This window comes from Rattus rattus, chromosome 5, assembly GCF_011064425.1.
Source record: "Rattus rattus isolate New Zealand chromosome 5, Rrattus_CSIRO_v1, whole genome shotgun sequence".
In the NCBI taxonomy this organism is placed as follows: domain Eukaryota; kingdom Metazoa; phylum Chordata; class Mammalia; order Rodentia; family Muridae; genus Rattus; species Rattus rattus.
Window position 1 is genome coordinate 65,835,288 of NC_046158.1, and position 19,554 is coordinate 65,854,841.

A 19,554-nucleotide genomic window follows, 5' to 3' on the forward strand; every position below is an offset into this window, starting at 1 on the left:
CATGGTTACACTGTATACCATGACTATACTATGACTATCACTTTATCCAGTCAAGTCTCATATTTTTTGAGATATTTCTATTTTTTAACCACTACAATAAAAATAAATAAATAGCATTAAAGCAAGGCATAGTGGTCCACATCTGCAATCCCAGCACTTGGGAAGTGAAGGCAGGATGACCAGGAGTTCAAGGTCACCCTTGGCTACATAGCAAGCTTAAGGCAAATCTGGACTATCTGAGATTTTTGTCACAAACAGAGCTGGAAGAAAACACACACACACACACACACACACACACACACACACACACACACACAGAGAGAGAGAGAGAGAGAGAGAGAGAGAGAGAGAGAGAGAGAGAGTCTTTTTATACATCCTCAATCTCTTTAAGCAAATTTCTAGAATTAAAGCAGATAGACTAGAAAATATATGGTTTTCAGTCCACACTTTCTTCCTTAAACTGTATTTTGTTTTAGAGGGCCATAGTATACATATGGAAGCCAGAGTACCATATTGTACCTGGTGTTGGTTCTCATCTACCACACAGGATTCAGGGAGCAAACTCCAGTCATCAGATTTGGTGACAAGCACCTTACCCACTACGCCATACCACCAACTCTAGGCTCTGCTTTTTGAGACAGAGTTTGACTCTCACTTAGGTTGTACATACATTAAAATTAGAACAGGATAGTCTCATATAAGATAGACTGGCTAAAAACCCTTTGAGCCTCCTGCCTCAATTTCCCTAGTGCTGGAATAGTGGTGGGGGCACCATGCCTGACAAGAATATATGGTTTTAATACTCTTTTCCAGGGCTTTGTACATGCTACTCAGGGCATACCACTAGTCTACATTTCCAGCCCTAGAACTCTCTTTTTTTTTTTTTTTTTTTTTTTTTTTTTTTTTCAGAGCTGGGGACCAAACCCAGGGCCTTGTGCTTGCTAGGCAAGCGCTCTACCACTGAGCTAAATCCCCAACCCCTAGAACTCTTAATGTATCTTTTCTAAACAGCACTTTAGAAAGCCTGACAATTTCCAAGTGATGGGAGAACTTTTCACTTCAGTTCTACAAGTGCCATTTTTTAAGCGAGATCTGTTGTGGTAAATATTATCTGGGAGTTTCTACTCTGTAGGATGAGGTCATTATGCAGGTGAAGGCAGGTACAAAATAGAACAAGGCCTTCTCATTAGATGAGAAGGAAGGATGGGCAGGAGAAAAGTTGTAGAGAGGAGAAGGAGACTGGAGAGAGAGAGGGGAGAGCAGTCAAGAGAACATGGAGACAGATGTTAAGGTTCCTCTCTGCACATCTATAGTTTGTTATGAATATTCTTAAGGGATGGATGTGTACAGGGCTTTGTATGTCTAGGTGGGCAATTATATCTTATCAATGGGATCAGAGTTATTGTGTTCTGTGTTCTTTCATGTGGCGATTTTAATTGAGATCAAGAGAGTGTGTGGTGGCTGGAAACACCGGGCCGCCATGGAATTGGGATGTGTATGTCTGGCATAGTGGCAACACACCTTGGGAACTAGATGGGTAGATTGTTGCCAGGCTCAGAGAGTAGCCATCAGCAGTGTGATATGGGATGGAGCAAAGCAGGTGAGATGCTTTGCTAACTGAGATGAAAATAACATTTATAGTAAGTCTTAAAGCATTCGAGTTAGGCAGATAACAACCCTTTATGTTATTTTGTCTACATATTCATCGATATCACTTGAGATTAAGTAAATTTAGAATGTCACTACAGTTCAAATTTATTGCTTTTGAAATTAAAGAGTTACAATGATTTAGAATTGAGGTGAAATATTTGAGCAAAATGGTGGGTAGTGACACACACCTTTAATACTAGCACACAGGAGGCAAGAGACAGGCAGATCTCTATAAATTCTAGACCAGCATGGTCTACACAACGAGGTCAGGGTGGAACCCCTGCTGATAAAATAAAGCCAATTACATATAGTTTAAAATCTAAAATGACACATTTCTTTCTTAAAGGTACCATGTAAATTTTTGCATAATAGTATGTAGAAGTGTTCTTAGTAAAAGATAAATGTAGGAGCTGGAGAGATGGCTCAGCGGTTAAGAGCACTGACTGCTCTTTCAGAGGTCCTGAGTTCAATTCCCAGAAACCACATGGTGGCTCACAACAATTTGTAATGAGATCTGATGCCCTCTTCCAGTGTGAAGAAGAAGCTACAGTGTACTCACATATATAAATAAGTCTTTTCTTTTTTTAAAAAAAAAAAAGATAAATGTACATCAAGCTTAAATTTATATGAATAAAAAGGGGAATTGCAGAGAGAACATATTGTGTATTGGATGGATTCATCACCTGTCAATTAAAAAGCTATGGCCTATAGGAAAGGGTAGAATTAGAAGGTCGAACATAGGGAAGCAGAAAGAATCCTGGGATAGAGCTGGGGAGATTTACCTGGGGAAGATGTGACAAGACAGATGCATAGCACCTGAGCATATTTAACCAGCCATGTGGCAGAACGTAGGTTAAAACAAATGGGTTATTTTAGTTGTGACTCCAGTCAGAGAAGAGCCTAGCTATCGGCACAGGGTATCTGTAAATATATTTTGAGTCTGAGTCTTATTTCTGGGAGCATGAGACTGGGAGGAAGAACCAGACCTAATTTCTACAGACATCAGTTTAGGAAAGGTTATGATTACCTTAACTTAAATTTTTTTTAGCTGATTCCATTAGCCAAACTGTCCTGTATAGTACTCTGAACAAGTGAGCAAGGAAAGACTGAATGCAGGACTCCTCAGCTTTGCAACATTCCTGTCTTATAAGCATGGGCAAGAACTAGGTTTGATGCCCATATAACAAAATACATAAATAAAAGCCCCAATTCAAAAAATGATGATAAACTCAGAAAGAAAAGGAAGATGTATAAAGCTAAAACTGAATTGGAAGCAGAGGATGAAGAGCCTTGCATGCCCACGTCCCGCCACGGCCTTACCTCAGAAGTCTTGAGTGAGATCTCCACACACATAGATCGCCCCACAGCAGGCAGCTGCCCAGACAGGGCCTTCTTTGCTTCATGGGTGACTTCTGGGATATCTTTGATTGCTAAATTGAACTAAAAACCAAGAGTGAATTCTGTGTGAAACCCTCTCAAGCAGTATTATGGGCACAGAGTAGTGCATTGTTTTAGTATTGAAACATTAGGCTATTTCTTCCTTCCCTATGGGAAACAGTTTGTACTGGAGCCTCTCAAGTCTCAGGCTGTGGGACTGTAATGGCCCAGGGTTAAGGAGGAAGGGTCAAGGAAGAAGCTTCAACCATGGATACCCCAAACATGACGATAGCAGGAGTTGGCTATCTCCCTTCTCTCAACCTGGTGTCAAAAAGCTGTTACTCCCCATCCACCTTACTAAGAACTCATTACCCTGACAGCTATAAGGCTTTACTCCTTGTTTAACTTCATAAGGTCCCCACCCTCCCTCCAACCCGAGTATGTAGATGAAGCATCTTCCAACATCCCTGCCATGCCCAATGGTACAGGGCCACACAACCTTGCCCCAAAGTCCCTGGCCACCTTCTTTTTTTTTTTTTTTGGTTCTTTTTTTCGGAGCTGGGGACCGAACCCAGGGCCTTGCACTTCCTAGGCAAGCGCTCTACCACTGAGCTAAATCCCCAACCCCCCTGGCCACCTTCTCAGGGGCTTACATACCCCTATCTTGCCACTAATAAATGAACCAGCTCTCCAAAGCTGTTCCCAGGAGTGTTCATCGCCTGTGCACTCAGCTGACCAAGATCCTACACTGCACCTACAAGAACCCCCCACCCCCAGTACAGCTCAGTGTACAATGGGTCTGTCTACCATGAGGAGAAACAGACAAGGGGCAGCATAAGGCTAAAAAGGTTACCTTATACAAAGATTAGCAACCAAAATATGATTTTATTTCCTACTAAATTTAACCAACTGTTACAACAGACCATCAAGGTCCAAATGAATAGGAGACTAATTTTTATAAAGAATGTACAAACTTTCTATAAGAATGGGTCAAATGATTTAGCAACTCTAAAAGCCTCACATGGCAGTTGGACATCTTATATTCATTCCTTCTGACAAACACCATCGTATATAGACACCCATTAGCAAAAAATAGAAATTTACCCAATCTGAACCCGTCGGGGAAGATGATGAACGGGTGCAAATCTTTTCTCCAAGTCGAGCCTGGACAATCACTTGGACAGTCTGAAAACAAATCACAAAATAAGAAAAACGGATTGAGTTTAGAGTAAGAGCACTGCCAAAAAAAAAAAAAAAAAGTTAAAGAAAATGGAAAAGAAAAAGAAAATTATTTATTTAACTTCTTAGGGGTTTGCAGAGTCATGTGGACCTCTTGAGAATAAGTTTCAAGACAGCCAGGGCTACATAGAGAAACCCTGTCTTGAAAAATAAAAACAAAAACCAACCGACCAACCAACCAGTCTATATGGTACTAGTCAAACGCATGTTTAAGTGCGTCTGCAAGGGTGAAGGAAGGTAGGGGAAATCATCCCACTCAATGGGCTGGAGCACTGAAACACATAGGAAGCTGGAGAGACTGCAGCAGTGAAGAGTGCTGGCTGCACAATATCAAGGACTAGAGTCAGGTCCCAGCAACCCCACAAAAAGCCAAACATGCTACAAATGCCGGCAGCTCCAGCTCTGAGGGACTCAACATCCTCTTCAACTCCATCTGAGCACAAGTGCACATACACACGAGTGAGTACACGCACGCACACACACACACACACACACACACACTGTGTGTACATATGTGCATGTGTGTGTACAGCCATATATAATCAACCCCACTCCCAAAACACATACACATACACACACACAGATGTGAAAAGGGGAAAGGAGCACAGAGCAGTGCCCATATGTGTAATCCTAGTTCTGGGAAGGCTAAGGTGGGACTGCCATGGTTTGAGGTCTGCCTGGGTTGGAAAGTGAAACAGTATCTCAAAAATAAGAGTCAGGGGGTTGGGGATTTAGCTCAGTGGTAGAGCACTTGCCTAGCAAGCGCAAGGCCCTGGGTTCAGTCTCCAGCTCTGAAAAAAAGAATAAAAAAAAAAACAAAAAAAACAAAAAACAAAAAACAAGAGTCAGGCAGATGAGCACTGGGCTTTTCTTTCCTCTCTTCCTGAGCCAACATGATGTGAGCAAGCAACCGCCAGCCTTCATGATGGACTACAGTCTCTCAACTATGAGACAAAACAAAAGCTTCCTCCCTCAGGTTACTTCAAGAATTTAGTTACAGAACAAGGAAAGTAACTAATACACTGGATGTTCTGGTGTTAATTGGAGCAGTGTGGAAGATGCCCAAAGGCTGCCTATTCTAGTTCAGTCTTTGTTCCCACCCTAAGGGAATATACTGTGTCCATAACCCTAGATAACACTTTGACATTTCTACAGACAACCTTATGAAAAAAAATGTTTTGAACAAGTAGCTGTGGAAAATTGGAAGCTACTTTTTAGTTACACCAATCCCACCCCCACACTTCACAGTTTGATTTACAACAGACAGAAGTATCCCCGAAAATGGGCAAGCTACAAGCTGTTATGCTCTATTTCCAAGGGGGGCTCTCTAAGGAAGAAGAATGATAATATTTCTAGCTGTCCCCAGCTTGAAAAAATGGACATATTACCTTGAGGGCAAAAAACTTAATAAACTTGTCCAGGTCCTTTCTGTCCTGGGAACTGAGATCAGTTTCCATTGCCTACTGGAACCTGTAATAGAACACAAGAGAAGTGATGACAAATGTGACTAATGTGTTTAAAAACAGATCACTACGTCAGAGCACAGACGGGAGCCTACTAGCTGTACAGTAGTCATGTGGGAGTGGGAGATTTCCTTCAAAGATACCAAAGGAGAAGACACTAAAATACTATCACTTGAGGAAACTAATCCCACACAAACAGCCATATCTAGGAACCTACGAAATATATGAGGTCAATTTAACTCATTCTTAAGTTTTGAATATAATGGAGAGAAGGGTTGAGACACATTGTGCCAGAGGTCAGAGGCTAAACCCTAGTGCTGGTTCCCACCCTCTATCTGCTCTGTTGCTTGCTGCTATACATTTTCCAAGACAGACTTTGCTTCCTGAGATCTGTTTCTGAAACTTCATGCCCAACCCTATTCTAGTAATTCAGGGACTAACAAGGTTTATCAGAGCAATCATTCACAGGTCTAGCTAGATAGCTCAACGGTTAAGAGCACTTGCTGGATGGGAATTTGGATCCCAGTATCCATGTCAGTTCACAGATGCTTGTATTTCTGGTTCCAAATGGTAAGAAGCCTTCTTCTGTCTTCCATGGGTACACCAGCAGACAAATGTACGTTCATATAAATTAAAAACAACACACCCAGGCTGGAGAGATGGCTTAGTGGTTAAGAGCACTGGTTGCTCTTCCAGAGGACCTTGGTTCAATTCCCAGAACCCACATGGCAGCTGGCAACTGTAAGTAACTCCAGTTCCCCAGGATCTGGTACCCTTATACAGATATACATGCAGGTAAAACACTAAAGGTCACAAAATAAAATTAAAAAAATAAAAATAAAAAACACCCCAGAATCCCATAAATGTTGCATGGGTGTGGCAGCCCATCTGTAATCCCAGTACTTGGATCCCAAAACAAGCTGGCTAACTGGACTAGCCAAGTCAATGAGCTCTGGGTTCAAGTTAGAGATCCTGTCTCCATATATAAGGAGAAAAGCAACTGAGGAAGATACCTGATATCAAACTCTGTTCTTTTCAAGCACCTGTATATACATATATGTCCATTCATGCACTCCTACACATACACAAAAACATGGAAAAAAAGAGGAAATGCACTCAAATAGGCAAAGAAGAGTGGAGTATGATAGCATGCACCTATGATTCCAGCACTTGGGAGACAGAGGCAGGAGGATTGTTTTGAGGTTTGCTTGTGTACTCATCTCTCTATCTCAAAATAAGAGTAAAAGGAGGGCTAGATGTACAGCTTAGTAGACGACTGTACTGGCTGATTTTGTGTGTCAGCGTGACACAAGCTGGAGTTATCACAGAAAGGAGCTTCCCATGAGGAAAAGCCTTCATGAGATCCAGCTGTGAGGCATTTTCTCAATTAGTGATCAAGGGTGGGAGGGCCCATTGTGGGTGCTGCCATCTCTGGGCTGGTGCTCTTGGGTTCTATAAGAAAGCAAGCTGAGCAAGACAAGTGAAGCAAGCCAGTAAGTAACATCCCTCCACGGCTTCTCCATCAGTTCCTGCTTCCTGATCTGCTTGAGTTCCAGTCCTGACTTCCTTTGGTGATGAACAGCAATGCGGAAGCTGAATAAACCCTTTCCTCTCCAACTTGCTTCTTGGTCATGATGTTTGTGCAGGAATAGAAACCCTAACTAAGACAACGACTTACCTATCATGTATGAGGCCCTAGATTCAATACCTAGTACTCAAACAACAAAACCAAATTGAAAAAGTTAAACCATTCTTGTTGGCAGAACAAATTCACAAGTTAAAAAAAATAAAAATAAAAAAATTTGGACTTGATGGCAAATGCCTTTAATACCTTGCATTGTGGAGACAGAGACAGGTAGATCTCTATGTATGAATTCAAGATCAGTGTGGTCCACATAGGGAGTTCCAGGATAGCTAGGGCTCTGTAGAAAGACACTGTCTTTTTTTTTTTTTTCTTTTTTTTTTTTTTTTTTTTGGAGCTGGGAACTGAACAGGGCCTTGTGCTTGCTAGCCAAGCGCTCTATCACTGAGCTAAATCCCCAACCCAAGAGACACTGTCTTAAAAAAACAAAAACAAATAAATAAATACCCCAATTACCCTAACCAAAAAAAAAAAATTCTCTAACCAAGAAACCATCACACTTAAAAAGTCCCTAATATACAGCTTCAAAGACTATTTATGAATTGATTTAATCAAAATAGTGAAAGACCTTAGCACTGAAGACCACAAAACAATTTAAAAAGGTACAAAATATAGTTTTCACAGACAAAGAATTACTAATTTAAAAAACATGATCTGCAGGGTCAGCCCAATTCCCATCAAAATTCTAATGACATTCATCACAGAAAGAGAGAGAGAGAGAGAGAGAGAGAGAGAGAGAGAGAGAGAGAGCCCTAAAACATGTAGAGAATCAGAAAAAACTCCCCAAAAATGCACAGCAATCTTGAACAAAAAGAATAAAACCAGCGATTACTGTGCTGTCTGATTTCAAAATACACAAAGAATGACCAAAACTGCAGGGTACTGGCATAAATAAGAGACGCAGACCAAAAGGACAGAATAGAAAGCTCAGAAATATACCCATACAGTTTCTGTCAAAAGACTTATGACAAAGGTGCAAAAAGTATAGAAAAGACAGAGTCTTTGCAATGAACAGTGTTGGGAAAATAGGATGTTCATATATAGAACTAAGCTTATGTATCATATTTTTTAAAAAAAAAAAATTCAAAATGGGCTTAAGACTTAATGTTTAAGACCTGAAACTATGAAAAGTGCTAGGTTGGGGGGGAGGCGGCAGAAAAACTCCATGACATGATGACATGGTCTGGGTAATGATATTTATGGATATGACTTCAAACACACGGGACTAGAAACAAAACTACAGATCTTTTATGTGTGTGTCTCTTGAGGCCTTTTTGTCTATAAACACTCTTTTGCTCAGCTCATCAGAACATTTATTTCCTAACATGAACTGCAGTCCAATTTTAGGATCCAAAATAAAACCAATCTGACTGTGCCTGACTGTAATGTCCTTTAACAGGGCTCACCGCCCCAAGGTCCCAAAGCAATAGAGAAATGAATGGGAGATAAAAATGCGCTGTAGGATTACACTGACCTTATTCTTTACACTCAAGGAGAGTCATTATATTCTTGCCACAAGAACTACCAGTATACACATTATGTGTTGTGGCTTTCTGTACAACTGGCAGCACTGAAAGAATTGGGCAGCTACAATTATGGAAGCCCAAAAGATGCTGCTCTTCCATGGGGAAAAAGCAATCTTTCAGGCAGCCGTGTCTGCTGGTCCCTACACCTGCTCATTTGAACACTCAATTTGCCTTAGCAATAGAAATAAATAGTGACTTCACTTTTTCTTTTGCTCTTTTTTGAGTAATCTAAGAATACAAGGGGAAACTTGGTGTGAACACTTAAAGATCTTCAGGGCTGGGGAGATGGCTTAGAGGGCAAGTGAGGACTTGAGTTTAAATCCCAAGAACTACCATCTGTGGGTGGTAGTGTCTAATCCCAGTGGCCCTACAGCAAGACAGGAGGCAGAGCAGGAGAATCCCTGGAAAGCCAAGGGCTAACCAGTCTGAGGAATGCAGCTGTGAGGGAGAGACTGTCTCAAACAAGGTGGAAGGTCAAGACTGACATACAAGGTTGTTTTCTGACCTTCCTACATGTGCTAGTTAAACACACATACATTCTTACACACAGAATAAACAAAAATAAGAAAATCCACGACTGAATTCCCCGTATTTTACCACTATGGTCTGTTATCAATGCTGTTGTGGAGAATTATTATTTACTGAGGCTTCTTTCTCACAGCTATCAAAGTAATGCAGCCTGTATTTCTTGGCTAGCTAACTCTGCCTCTGCAAGCTTAGGTAATAATAAACCTCAAGCAGGGGCTGGAGATGGCTCAGCGGTTAAGAGTTCTGACTGCCCTTCCAGAGGTCCTGAGTTCAATTCCTAGCAACCACATGGTGGCTCACAACCATCTGTAATGGGATCTGATGCCCTCTTCGGGTGTGTCTGAAGACAGCGACAGTGTACTTATGTATAATAAATAGATGCGACAGTGTACTTATGTATAATAAATAAATAAATCTTAAAAAAAAAAACCCTCAAGCAGATCACTGAGGGACTAATTATAGAAAGCATTGTTGCCAGACTGTTCGTATGAATCAGAAGTTTGGGCAAACTCTGCAGGGTGACTTCCAGTTATCCCCATGTAATATCAGCAGAGAAAATGGGTGGGGTGGTTCTTAAAAGGTAATGGGTCTTGCTGGGACCTTCAGGACAGAATTACACCGAACCTGGCATGTAGTGGATCCTGTGTCAAGTCCAGGATGGGAGACACATGCGAGAGAACTAGTTCTATTAGTTTGGATGAGGTTTTGAGGGCAACATCAGTTATAAGGGACTTTCTGAGAAGAAAACTAAGTAAAAGTAATGAATGTCTTTTCTTTCCTGAAATAGGGCACTTGGGGAAACTAAACCATTAGTATATGGCAGACTGCAATCACCCCACTATAAACACTATATATTCCTTCCTACAACAGGATCCTTTCTTTTGATAAGAGTTGAGCAGAGGTTGGGGATTTAGCTTAGTGGTAGAGCGCTTGCCTAGGAAGCGCAAGGCCCTGGGTTCGGTCCCCAGCTCTGAAAAAAAAAGAACCAAAAAAAAAAAAAAAAAAAAGAGTTGAGCAGAAACTTTTGTCATCCTGGTTATGTGTACCCTCCTAACCTTGCTCTTCTTCAAATCCACTACGCAGCTCCAAGTCCACTTAAGACGGAGTTCTGAGATAGCCCTCTACTGTCTTCTCAAAATTATTGGCCTTTTAATAAATCTGATTCCTTCCTATCAATTCCTGTTACTTACTCTAATCTATAGTCATACAGCCCTGATGGTATCCGATTCTAGTTCCCTTCTCTTGAATATCAACGTTGACATCTAATTCTGGGAATACTAACCACAAAGGCAAATGGGTTCAACTTCTGCATAAATCAATCAATCAATTGATCAATCAATCTAATCAGAGCACTAGGAAGCAGAAGGATCTTAGCTCCAGCCTAGGCTCAAAACAAATAGTTCATAAGAACAAAAAGCAAGTATCAGTCTAGAATCTTGTTCCTTATAATGTATAGTTTCAACTTTCATTTCTGTAGACTAAGAGGACAATTACTGCTCATGTTTTAATATTTTAATTATTTTATTTAGACATACTTGTATTCTGCCTACATGTGTTTATCTGTACGCTACATGTGTCCAGGCCCCACAGAAGTCAGAGGAGGGCATCAGATGCCCTGGAACTGGAACTGGAACTACAGATGGTTGTGAACCACTGATGGAGTGAAATTATGATCTTGGCTCCTCGCCCTTTAATCCCAGCACCAGGAAGACAAAGACAGGTGGATTTCTAAGCCAACATGGCCCACATAGGTAGGGAGGTCCCAGCCAACAAGAGCTCCAAAGTAAGACTCTGTCTCAAAAATAAAACACAAGACAGTGAGGAGGATTATAAGCAGATACATACATGGACAAGAACAGGCACAAAGAGAACATAAAAGTTCTAGAAGATGCCAGGCAGGAATAGCCCACACCTTTAATCACAGTAATCAGGAGGCAGAGATAAGAGGATTTCTGTCCTCTTAAGGTAAGCCTGGTCTAAGTTAAGTTTCAGGATAGCCAGGGCTGCACAAAGAAACCCTAACTCAAAAATAAAAAATCCTTAACAAGAGAGACAGAGAGTGGGAGAAAGGAGAGATATTGAAAACAGTACTTCAAGTTCACAGGACTTAGAGCCACAATCTGGATACTGACACACTCTGCCCTGATACCACTCTGGTCAGAGCGGTTCTTTTTCTGTACTATCTATAAGGCTGGCCATTAACTTTTTGGAAACATTAAATTAGAAGGCTAGCACAAACTTCAGTCTTTGAGGTAAGCACATATCAAATTGTAGGACTGCTTTTCTCAGTCCTATCCTCACCTGGCTTGAAAACACTAACAGTTATGCTGGAGGTTTTTCTTTGTGTGACAAGTAACCTTTGATTACCCCATTCTTCTTTTTTTAAATTTTTTTTGACTGCCCCGTTCAATACTGAACACAACACACCAAAAAGAAAGGAGATGCTTGCTGTATGTATGTGAGGCTGACAGCACAATATCATGACCAAAATACAGATTTATTTTATGTTGTTAACTTTGAGTCTCACAAGGCTGACCAGGAATTTGGATCTGCTTGCCCCTGCCTCCTGAGTGCTGAGATTAAAGACGTCTGCCATCACACCAGTCTATTTTTTTCAAATTGAGATGAACTGGCCAGAAGATATAGCTGACTGGTAGTATACCTCCCTGCCATGTACAGGAGGTCCTCAGTAACCAATTGGCTACAGAAAACCTTGACTCAGAGCCAGTGAGATGGCTCAGCAGCTAACGGTACTCGTTAGTAAATCTGGGGACTTGAATTTGATCCCCAGGAATAAATGGTAAGAGGAAAAAAAAGTTGTTCTCTGACTTCCACACATGTAGTATAGCACAAAGTATTTATGACCAGGTGTGGTAGCCCACACCTTTGATCCCAGCATTCAGGAGGCAGAGGTAAGAGGATTTCTGTGAGTTCAAGGTCATCCTGGTCTACAGTAAGTTTCAGGCTGCTCAAAGAAACCCTGTCTTGAAAGTGGGGTGGAGTGGAGAAGCATTTGTGTTATTTAAAATATATTGTATCTATTATAATTATATGTCTATGTCTGAGTTGGGGTATATACACGTGCATGTTGGAAGGAGGACAGAGGCATCAGATGTCCCTGGTTTGAGTTACAGGTGGTTGTCAGCTACCTGTCATTTGTGCTAGAAACAAACCTCAGGCTCTTTTAGATATGCTCTTAACTGCTGAGCATCTTTCCAGCCTATGTTTTAATTTTTAAAAATATGTGTAGCACATGTATGCCTGGTGTCTGCAGAAATCAAAAAGAGCCCTGACCTCCTAGAACCGCAGTTACAGATGTTTGTGAGCTACCACATGGTCCTGGAACCAAATCTAGGTTCGATACAAAAGCAGCAAGTTTTCTTTTTCTACTTTATTTTGGTAAGAAATATTTTTTCTTGGGGCTGAGGAGAAAATCCAGTGGCTAAAAGCACTTGGTGTACAAACAGGAGGACCTGAGCTTGGATCACTCCCACAAAATCAAGGTGTGGCCAGGTAAATCTTGTAATCACAGAACTGTGGGGGCAGCAGAGTACAAGAACAGGACAATTAGCTTGCAGGCAAACCTAGCTCTAGGTTCAGTAAGTCTGTCTGAAGGCAGAAGGCCATGTCATGCTCTGGCCTTTGCACACAGGCACTAGAGCAGCATATTATACCACCCCCACCATGAATCATTTGGACTAGACAGACATGGTAATGCACATCTGTAATCCCAATAAGATGTTGTAATAAAAACATAAATAAATTGGTGTGGTGAACTGGCTTGTGATCACAGCATGTGGGAAGTAGAGATAGGAGGATCAGAAGTTTAAAGTCATCCTTGGCTAAACATAGTACCTTTGAGAACAGCCTGGATCACAATGAGATTCTATCTCAAAATCAAATGAACAAACAAACACCTTGTGAGAATATGGCAAGGCCTAGAATTTTGTCCCCAGTACCACAAAGAGGAAACAAAATCCAAATACGACCTTGGCTAGGGTGCTATTCAGCAGTAGTCTTTGTCTAGCAAACACATTAAAGTTGGTTTTGTTATGTTCTATCCTTATCACCACATAAAAAAGTAAAATTTACCATCTTGCTCACTTTTTAGAGAACAGTTTAATGGTATTAAATATATCACAATATATTACCACCACTAGCATCCATTCCAAACCATTTTCATTTTACAAATCTGAAACTGTGTAGACATTAAGCCATATCTTCCCATTCCAAAACTCTTCCAGAACCTGGCAATTACCAAGGGCCATGACTTTGGGTATTCTAAGTATCACAGATTCATATAGTATTTTAAAGTTTTTATCTGCTGTGACTAGCTTATTTCACTTAGCATAATGTCCTAAAGATTTGTTCATATGCTAGCATGTCTTCTAGTTACCTTTCTGTTGCTGTGACAAAAATACCATGACCAAGAACCATTAGGAGGGGTTGGGGATTTAGCTCAGTGGTAGAGCGCTTGCCTAGCAAGCGAAAGGCCCTGGGTTTGGTCCTCAGCTCCAGAAAAAAAAAAAAGGAAAAAAAAAAAAAAAAAAGAACCATTAGGAATGAGCCTTGTAGCAAACAATTTCAGATCCCACCCTGGTATACATACAGAGTTTCAGGTTAGCAAGAGCTTCAAATAAAAACCCTGTCTTAAATACAAACAAAAAACAAAACAAAAAAAAGGATGGTATTTCAAGTTATAGTTTCAGTCTAACACTGAAGGAAGTCAGAGCAGGAACTTGAAGCTAAAATCTGAACAAAGTTTGACTGCCTGCTCTTCTGTGCAGTAATTGCCTCCAACCAGGGAACTCGCAAGCAAAGGAGTGCAGCAGGAACCATGGAAGCCCAGAAATACCCAACTAGAGATGGTGCAGTCCACTGCCCTAAGTCATTTAGTAAACAAAACAATGCCCCACTAAACAATCTGGTAAAGATAATCACTCAACCCAGACTCCTTTTCCAGGTGATTCTGGGCCACGGCCAGTTGACAATATTACCTAGGCCAGCGTATTTGAAAGCAACTATTGGAAGATTAAGTAACACTGCATATGAATATTTTTCTTATCCACTTACTTGATGTACTTGCTTGAGTTGCTTCTGTTTTATCTGATTAGCAATGCTGCTACCAACACAGGTCTCAATTCTAAGTATACACTCAGGAGTGAAGCTGCTAGATCATGCAACTCTAAATTCTCCTTTTCTTTCTGTCTGCCGAGACAGGGTTTCTCTGTGTAGTCCTAGCTGTCCTGAAATCGCTGTCGTCCAGACTGGCTTTGAATTCAGAGATGGCTTCATGCAACACCACCGCCTGGTTTAAATTTCCTTTAAGGAACTGAATGGATGTACATTCCCACTAGTCTTCAACCCCTTTTATTGCCTGCCTTTTTGTTTGTTTGTTTTGGATTATTCTCAGGGTGGCCAAGGACAATGCAAACAGTAGGTGACCTTCAGCTAGAGATCTTATCAAGATCTTAGTTTTCCCAGTGATAGGGTAGTCCTGCCTTCAGACCCCACCCAACACTTGTTTTCCTTGGTATTTATTTCTATTTTATGTTTAAGGGTGTTTTGTGTGCACCATATGCTCGCAGAGGCCAAAAACAGGGAATTGGATCCCCTGAGACTGGAATTACAGTGAGTAATTGTACCTTACCGAATCAAATCTGGGTTTCTTGAAAGAACAGTCAGTGCTTTTAACCCCTGAACCATCTCCAGTCACCATATATTTTTCTCCAATCAGATTTGGGTTTGAGGAATTGTCTCACTATATTGCTCAAGCTGGCCTAAAATTCACATTTTGAGTGAAATGTCTTTTTGTTTCTTTCGGGTTTTTTGAGACAAGATTTCTTCAGATATCCCTAGTTGTCCTAGAACTTACTCTGTAGACCAGGCTGTTCCTGAACTCAGAGCCTCTGCCTCCAGAGTGCTAAGAGTAAAGATGTGGCCCCCAAAGGTGAACTGCCTTTTGTTTGTCAAATGAAGCTCGGTTTATACACTTGAGGCACCTTAGGGTGGGGCACTACATGACCTCAGGTTAGGGCTGGTCACCAGAGACCAAGTATTTATCCTCTGGCAAGTTTAACCCCACCCTTGTAAGAAAAATGATAGTTAAGGGTAAATTCCATAAAGACTTTGTTTTTGTAAAGTTCTTGTAACTGCACTGATTTGTTCGTCTCTTCGGAGTGAGACGTTGGTGTGGTGTGTATCAGAGAGTAACTTGTGGGACTTAGTTCTTTCCTTCTACCATGTGGGTCCCCAGGACTAACCTCAGCTCAGCAGGATTGGCGGTAAGTAGTATCTATCCATAAAAACTGAAATCAGATTTGGTAACTTCCCAAGTTATTCAACAGCAATTAGAGGGTTACAGTAATAAGGTCAAATGGAGGGAATGACAACATGGCTCAGTAACAAGCAAGTAATAACACTTGCTGTGCAAATCTGTAGACTTTAGATCAGAACTCAATACCCAGCACACACAAAGATGGAAGGACACAACTGACTCCTTATACTCACTGTGACATGTGAGTACACTCCCACCAATTAATGAAAGAGAGAGAGAGAGAGGGAGAGAGAGAGAGAGAGAGAGAAAAGAGAAAAAGAGAAGAGAAGAGAAGAGAAGAGAAGAGAAGAGAAGAGAAGAGAAGAGACGAGACGAGACTATTCTTCCAGAGGTCCTGAGTTCAATTCCCAGCAAGCACATGGTGGCTCACAACCATCTGAAATGGGATCCAATGCCCTCTTCTGGTGTGTCTGAAGACAGCGACAGACACAAACATATACATACTCTTCTGCACAAAAGCACTACTTTTTTTAAAACCCATCATGTGGTAGTGAATGCTTAGAATCCAAGAACTCAGATGAAAGGCAGGAGGAAAACCTCAGCCCCCAGGCCATCCAAGAGTCACACAAAATATAAAGAAAATCCAAAAAATAAACAAGGCCAAGAGAGGATAGAAAAAAAATCCTCAGATTGGTAAATGTAAAATAATTAACAACAATAAATATTTAAGGTTATTTAAAACACCCACCTCAGAGTATCTGATCTCAATACCATCTTAAGTTATCTTTAAAAAAGAGAGCTACTGAAGAAGAAAAAAAAAAGACATTTTACAGGCTGGAGAGATGGCTCAGCAGTTAAGAGCATTGACTGCTCCTCCAGAGGTCCTGAATTCAATTCCCAGACATGGTGGCTCACAACCCTCTGTAATGGGATCCAGTGCCCTCTTCTGGTGTGTCTGAAGTGTCTACAATGTACTCATAGACATAAATAAATAATTCTTTGTTAAAAAAAAGATATTTTGGGGGTTGGGGATTTAGCTCAGTGGTAGAGCACTTGCCTAGCAAGCACAAGGCCCCGAGTTCGGTCCCCAGCTCCGGAAAAAAAAAAAAAAAAGATATTTTACAGTCCTTGAATTTTAAGGGTTTTTCCCTCTCCATTTTAGTATTGTCAGTAGCTCTCTTTTTTTTTTTTTTTTTTTTTTTTCGAGTTGGGGACCGAACTCAGGGCCTTATGATGCTAGGCAAGCGCCTACCACTGAGCTAAATCTCAACCCCGTAAAATGTCTTTTTAACTTTACATTTTATTCATATGTCTGTGCCAAAAGTAGAAGCAGTATCCCTCAAAACTAATTCTGTTCTGACTCCCACTAATTCCTGACTTAGCCATTTACTTTCATGGCCATTCAGTCACTTTTTTTTTTCCCGCATGGAGAGGTTTAATAAGAGAAGAAGAGTAGAAAAGAGGAGAAGTAGGCCGGCCATGGGCACGTGGGTAGAAAGAGGAGTGGGGAGAGAAGAGACAGGGACAGAGGGGAAGAGAGCAGAGAAGAGAAGAACAAAGAGCCAGTCACTTTTCTAAGTAGTGGTGATTCACACTCTCATCCTTTCTCTTGGGACCAAGGACATAAGGGACACCATCACAAGAAATTGCCTGTGCAGCCTATAATAGCCTTCAGAAGACTTTTCTTTTTTTTTAATAATTTATTTATTTATTATATATGAGTACACTGTTGCTGTCTTCAGACACACCAGAAGAGGGCATCAGATTTCATTACAGATAGCTGTGAGCCACCATGTGGTTACTGGGATTTGAACTCAGGACCTTGGGAAGAGCAGTCGATGCTCTAACCACTGAGCCATCTCTCCAGCCCCTTAGAAGACTTTTCTAATAAATTGTTCCACATGAACTCTACAGTTAAAAGCAGGCAGGTATTTAAAATGAATTTGAAATAATTTTGATGAGTTATAACCATTTAACACCATCTAGCGTTACACAGGTTGTTCCACTGCCAGTAAGAAGATAGTCTCTTTTTTCAGTAATCAAGTCACCCTGACCTACACAGGGAGTACATATTCGTCACTCTTTTTTGGGTATGGTAGGCATAATTCTAATATTCAGGAGGAAGAGGTTCAGGGGTTCAAGGTCACCCATAACTATATAGAGTGAAAGCCAGCCTAGGATATATAAATATCCTGTAAACAAAACAAAACAAAACAAAAGAAACCAACAGCAGCAGTAGACACATGCCTATATCTCAGCCCTTGCAGAGGCAAGAGGACTGCTCAAATTTTCAATGCCAGCCTAGTCTACATAGTGAGTTCCAGGCCAACAAGTGTACACACAAAAAGATCTCATCTCAAAATGCACAGATATAATTGGTTGTGGATATAGCTCTGTAGTAGACTAAGCAAAGTGATAGGTTAAATTTCAATTAAGAACACATGTGTTTGCGTATTGATATATAATACATATAAATAAACATATAGTTAAGAGGATTTCAAGACTAGACATGATGGTTTATGCCCAATAATGTCAACACTTAGGATGCTGGGGAAGGAGGACTGGTAATTCAAGGCTAAACTAGGCTGCATAGCCGAACCCTGTTTTCAACTACCCCAACCTAGGCCTCTGACAGCCTGGATGGTATTCCAGCTACTCAGGAGGCTGAAGCACAGGAATTTAAGGCCAACCTGGGTTATCACAGAGGTGTTGGGGGGAGCAAAACATGGAATGTTACCTTGAGGTTGGAATTTAAAACTAAAATGTGTGAGTGACTAGCCCAAGAAAATGCTCAGACACTTACTCAGAGATTTAATGAGAATGGTCCGCAGGTTTGCACAGGTTGTTCCACTGCCTGTAAGAAGATAGTCCCTTTTTTCACTAATCAAGTCACCCTGACCTACACAGGAGTACATATCACTTTTTTTTTTTTTTTTTTTTTTTTTTTTTTGGATTGATTGATTGAAAACCTACCTTACCCATCTTGGTACCCAACTCCGGAGTTACAGCCCTACAAATGTTCTCCAATAGATCTTTTTTAGCAAGGAAATTTCGGGGTATGACTGTAACGGTTGGGACGTCTCCAGAGCCAACAGGGTCTACACCAACCCAACTTCCAGTAGAAAACAGAACGAGGGGATTATGGAACTGAACCTCGGCTGGGTGACTTGGGCGTCCCCAAGGAGGTGACCAAGGGAACGCAGATCAGTGACCTCCCTCATTCGGGGGTGCAGAAAGATTCGGGGGTTATTACCCTCAAAAGTGAGTACCTGTGAAGCTACGGCACATAGAGTGACTCCGGGCTCTCATTCCGGAGGCCGGGGCCTGGGGCCGGCCAACCGCACCTCCCGGCTGAGGGTTCCGCGCTCCCGGGCGGCAGTGACAGCACAGGTCGCAGAGAGATACCTCACGCTAACGAGGTTCTGAGATCCCAGAACTAAAAAAGCTGTCGGACTGGTGTCGACTGGTTTTCTTCAGAGCTTCCCCTTCACGCGTCAAGCGATCTCTCCCTCCCTACGACAGCAACCAGTCGCTGCCCGGCGCCGCCATCGTTAGTGTTTGTTTTCATCCGCTTCAGTGCAGGCGGTGGGGTGGTAGAGCGCTGTGGGGGAAATGTAGCTGTCTAACTTCAGCTGCACTTTCGCTACGCCACCGACGACCTATTTAGTATTTCTGTACCTCAAAGTCTTCACGAAAGGAAATTTCTTTCCAGAAACAAATCATTTGCTTATTTTTAAAGCTTTTTAGGAGAAACAAAAAGTGTTTGGGGAGGAATTTTGGGAGTAGGAGACTAGGCTTCGTGTGGAATGTTCGGCGGCGAAGCACAGGTCGCGGTAGCCGAGATTCTGAAAA

General features: G+C 41.5%; 1 protein-coding gene across 7 annotated transcripts in view; it reads right to left on the reverse strand.

Annotated features, from left to right (window-relative positions):
* The window catches only part of Atg13 (autophagy related 13), a 35,087-nt gene extending 15,774 nt beyond the window's left edge, over window positions 1-19,313 (reverse strand). For 2 of the 7 annotated variants that reach the window (XM_032903703.1, XM_032903699.1), the window contains exons 1-4: window positions 18,972-19,309; window positions 5,655-5,736; window positions 4,132-4,212; window positions 2,971-3,090 (exon numbers count right to left, since the gene is read on the reverse strand). In XM_032903703.1, coding sequence (XP_032759594.1) covers window positions 2,971-3,090; window positions 4,132-4,212; window positions 5,655-5,723 — 270 coding nt within the window. In that variant the 5' untranslated portion in view covers window positions 5,724-5,736; window positions 18,972-19,309. Of the gene's footprint in view, window positions 1-2,970; window positions 3,091-4,131; window positions 4,213-5,654; window positions 5,737-18,971 lie in introns of all 7 variants that reach the window. The other 5 variants (XM_032903702.1, XM_032903701.1, XM_032903700.1 and 2 more) reach the window with 4 other exon arrangements.
* Window positions 19,314-19,554: the final 241 nt, after the last annotated feature.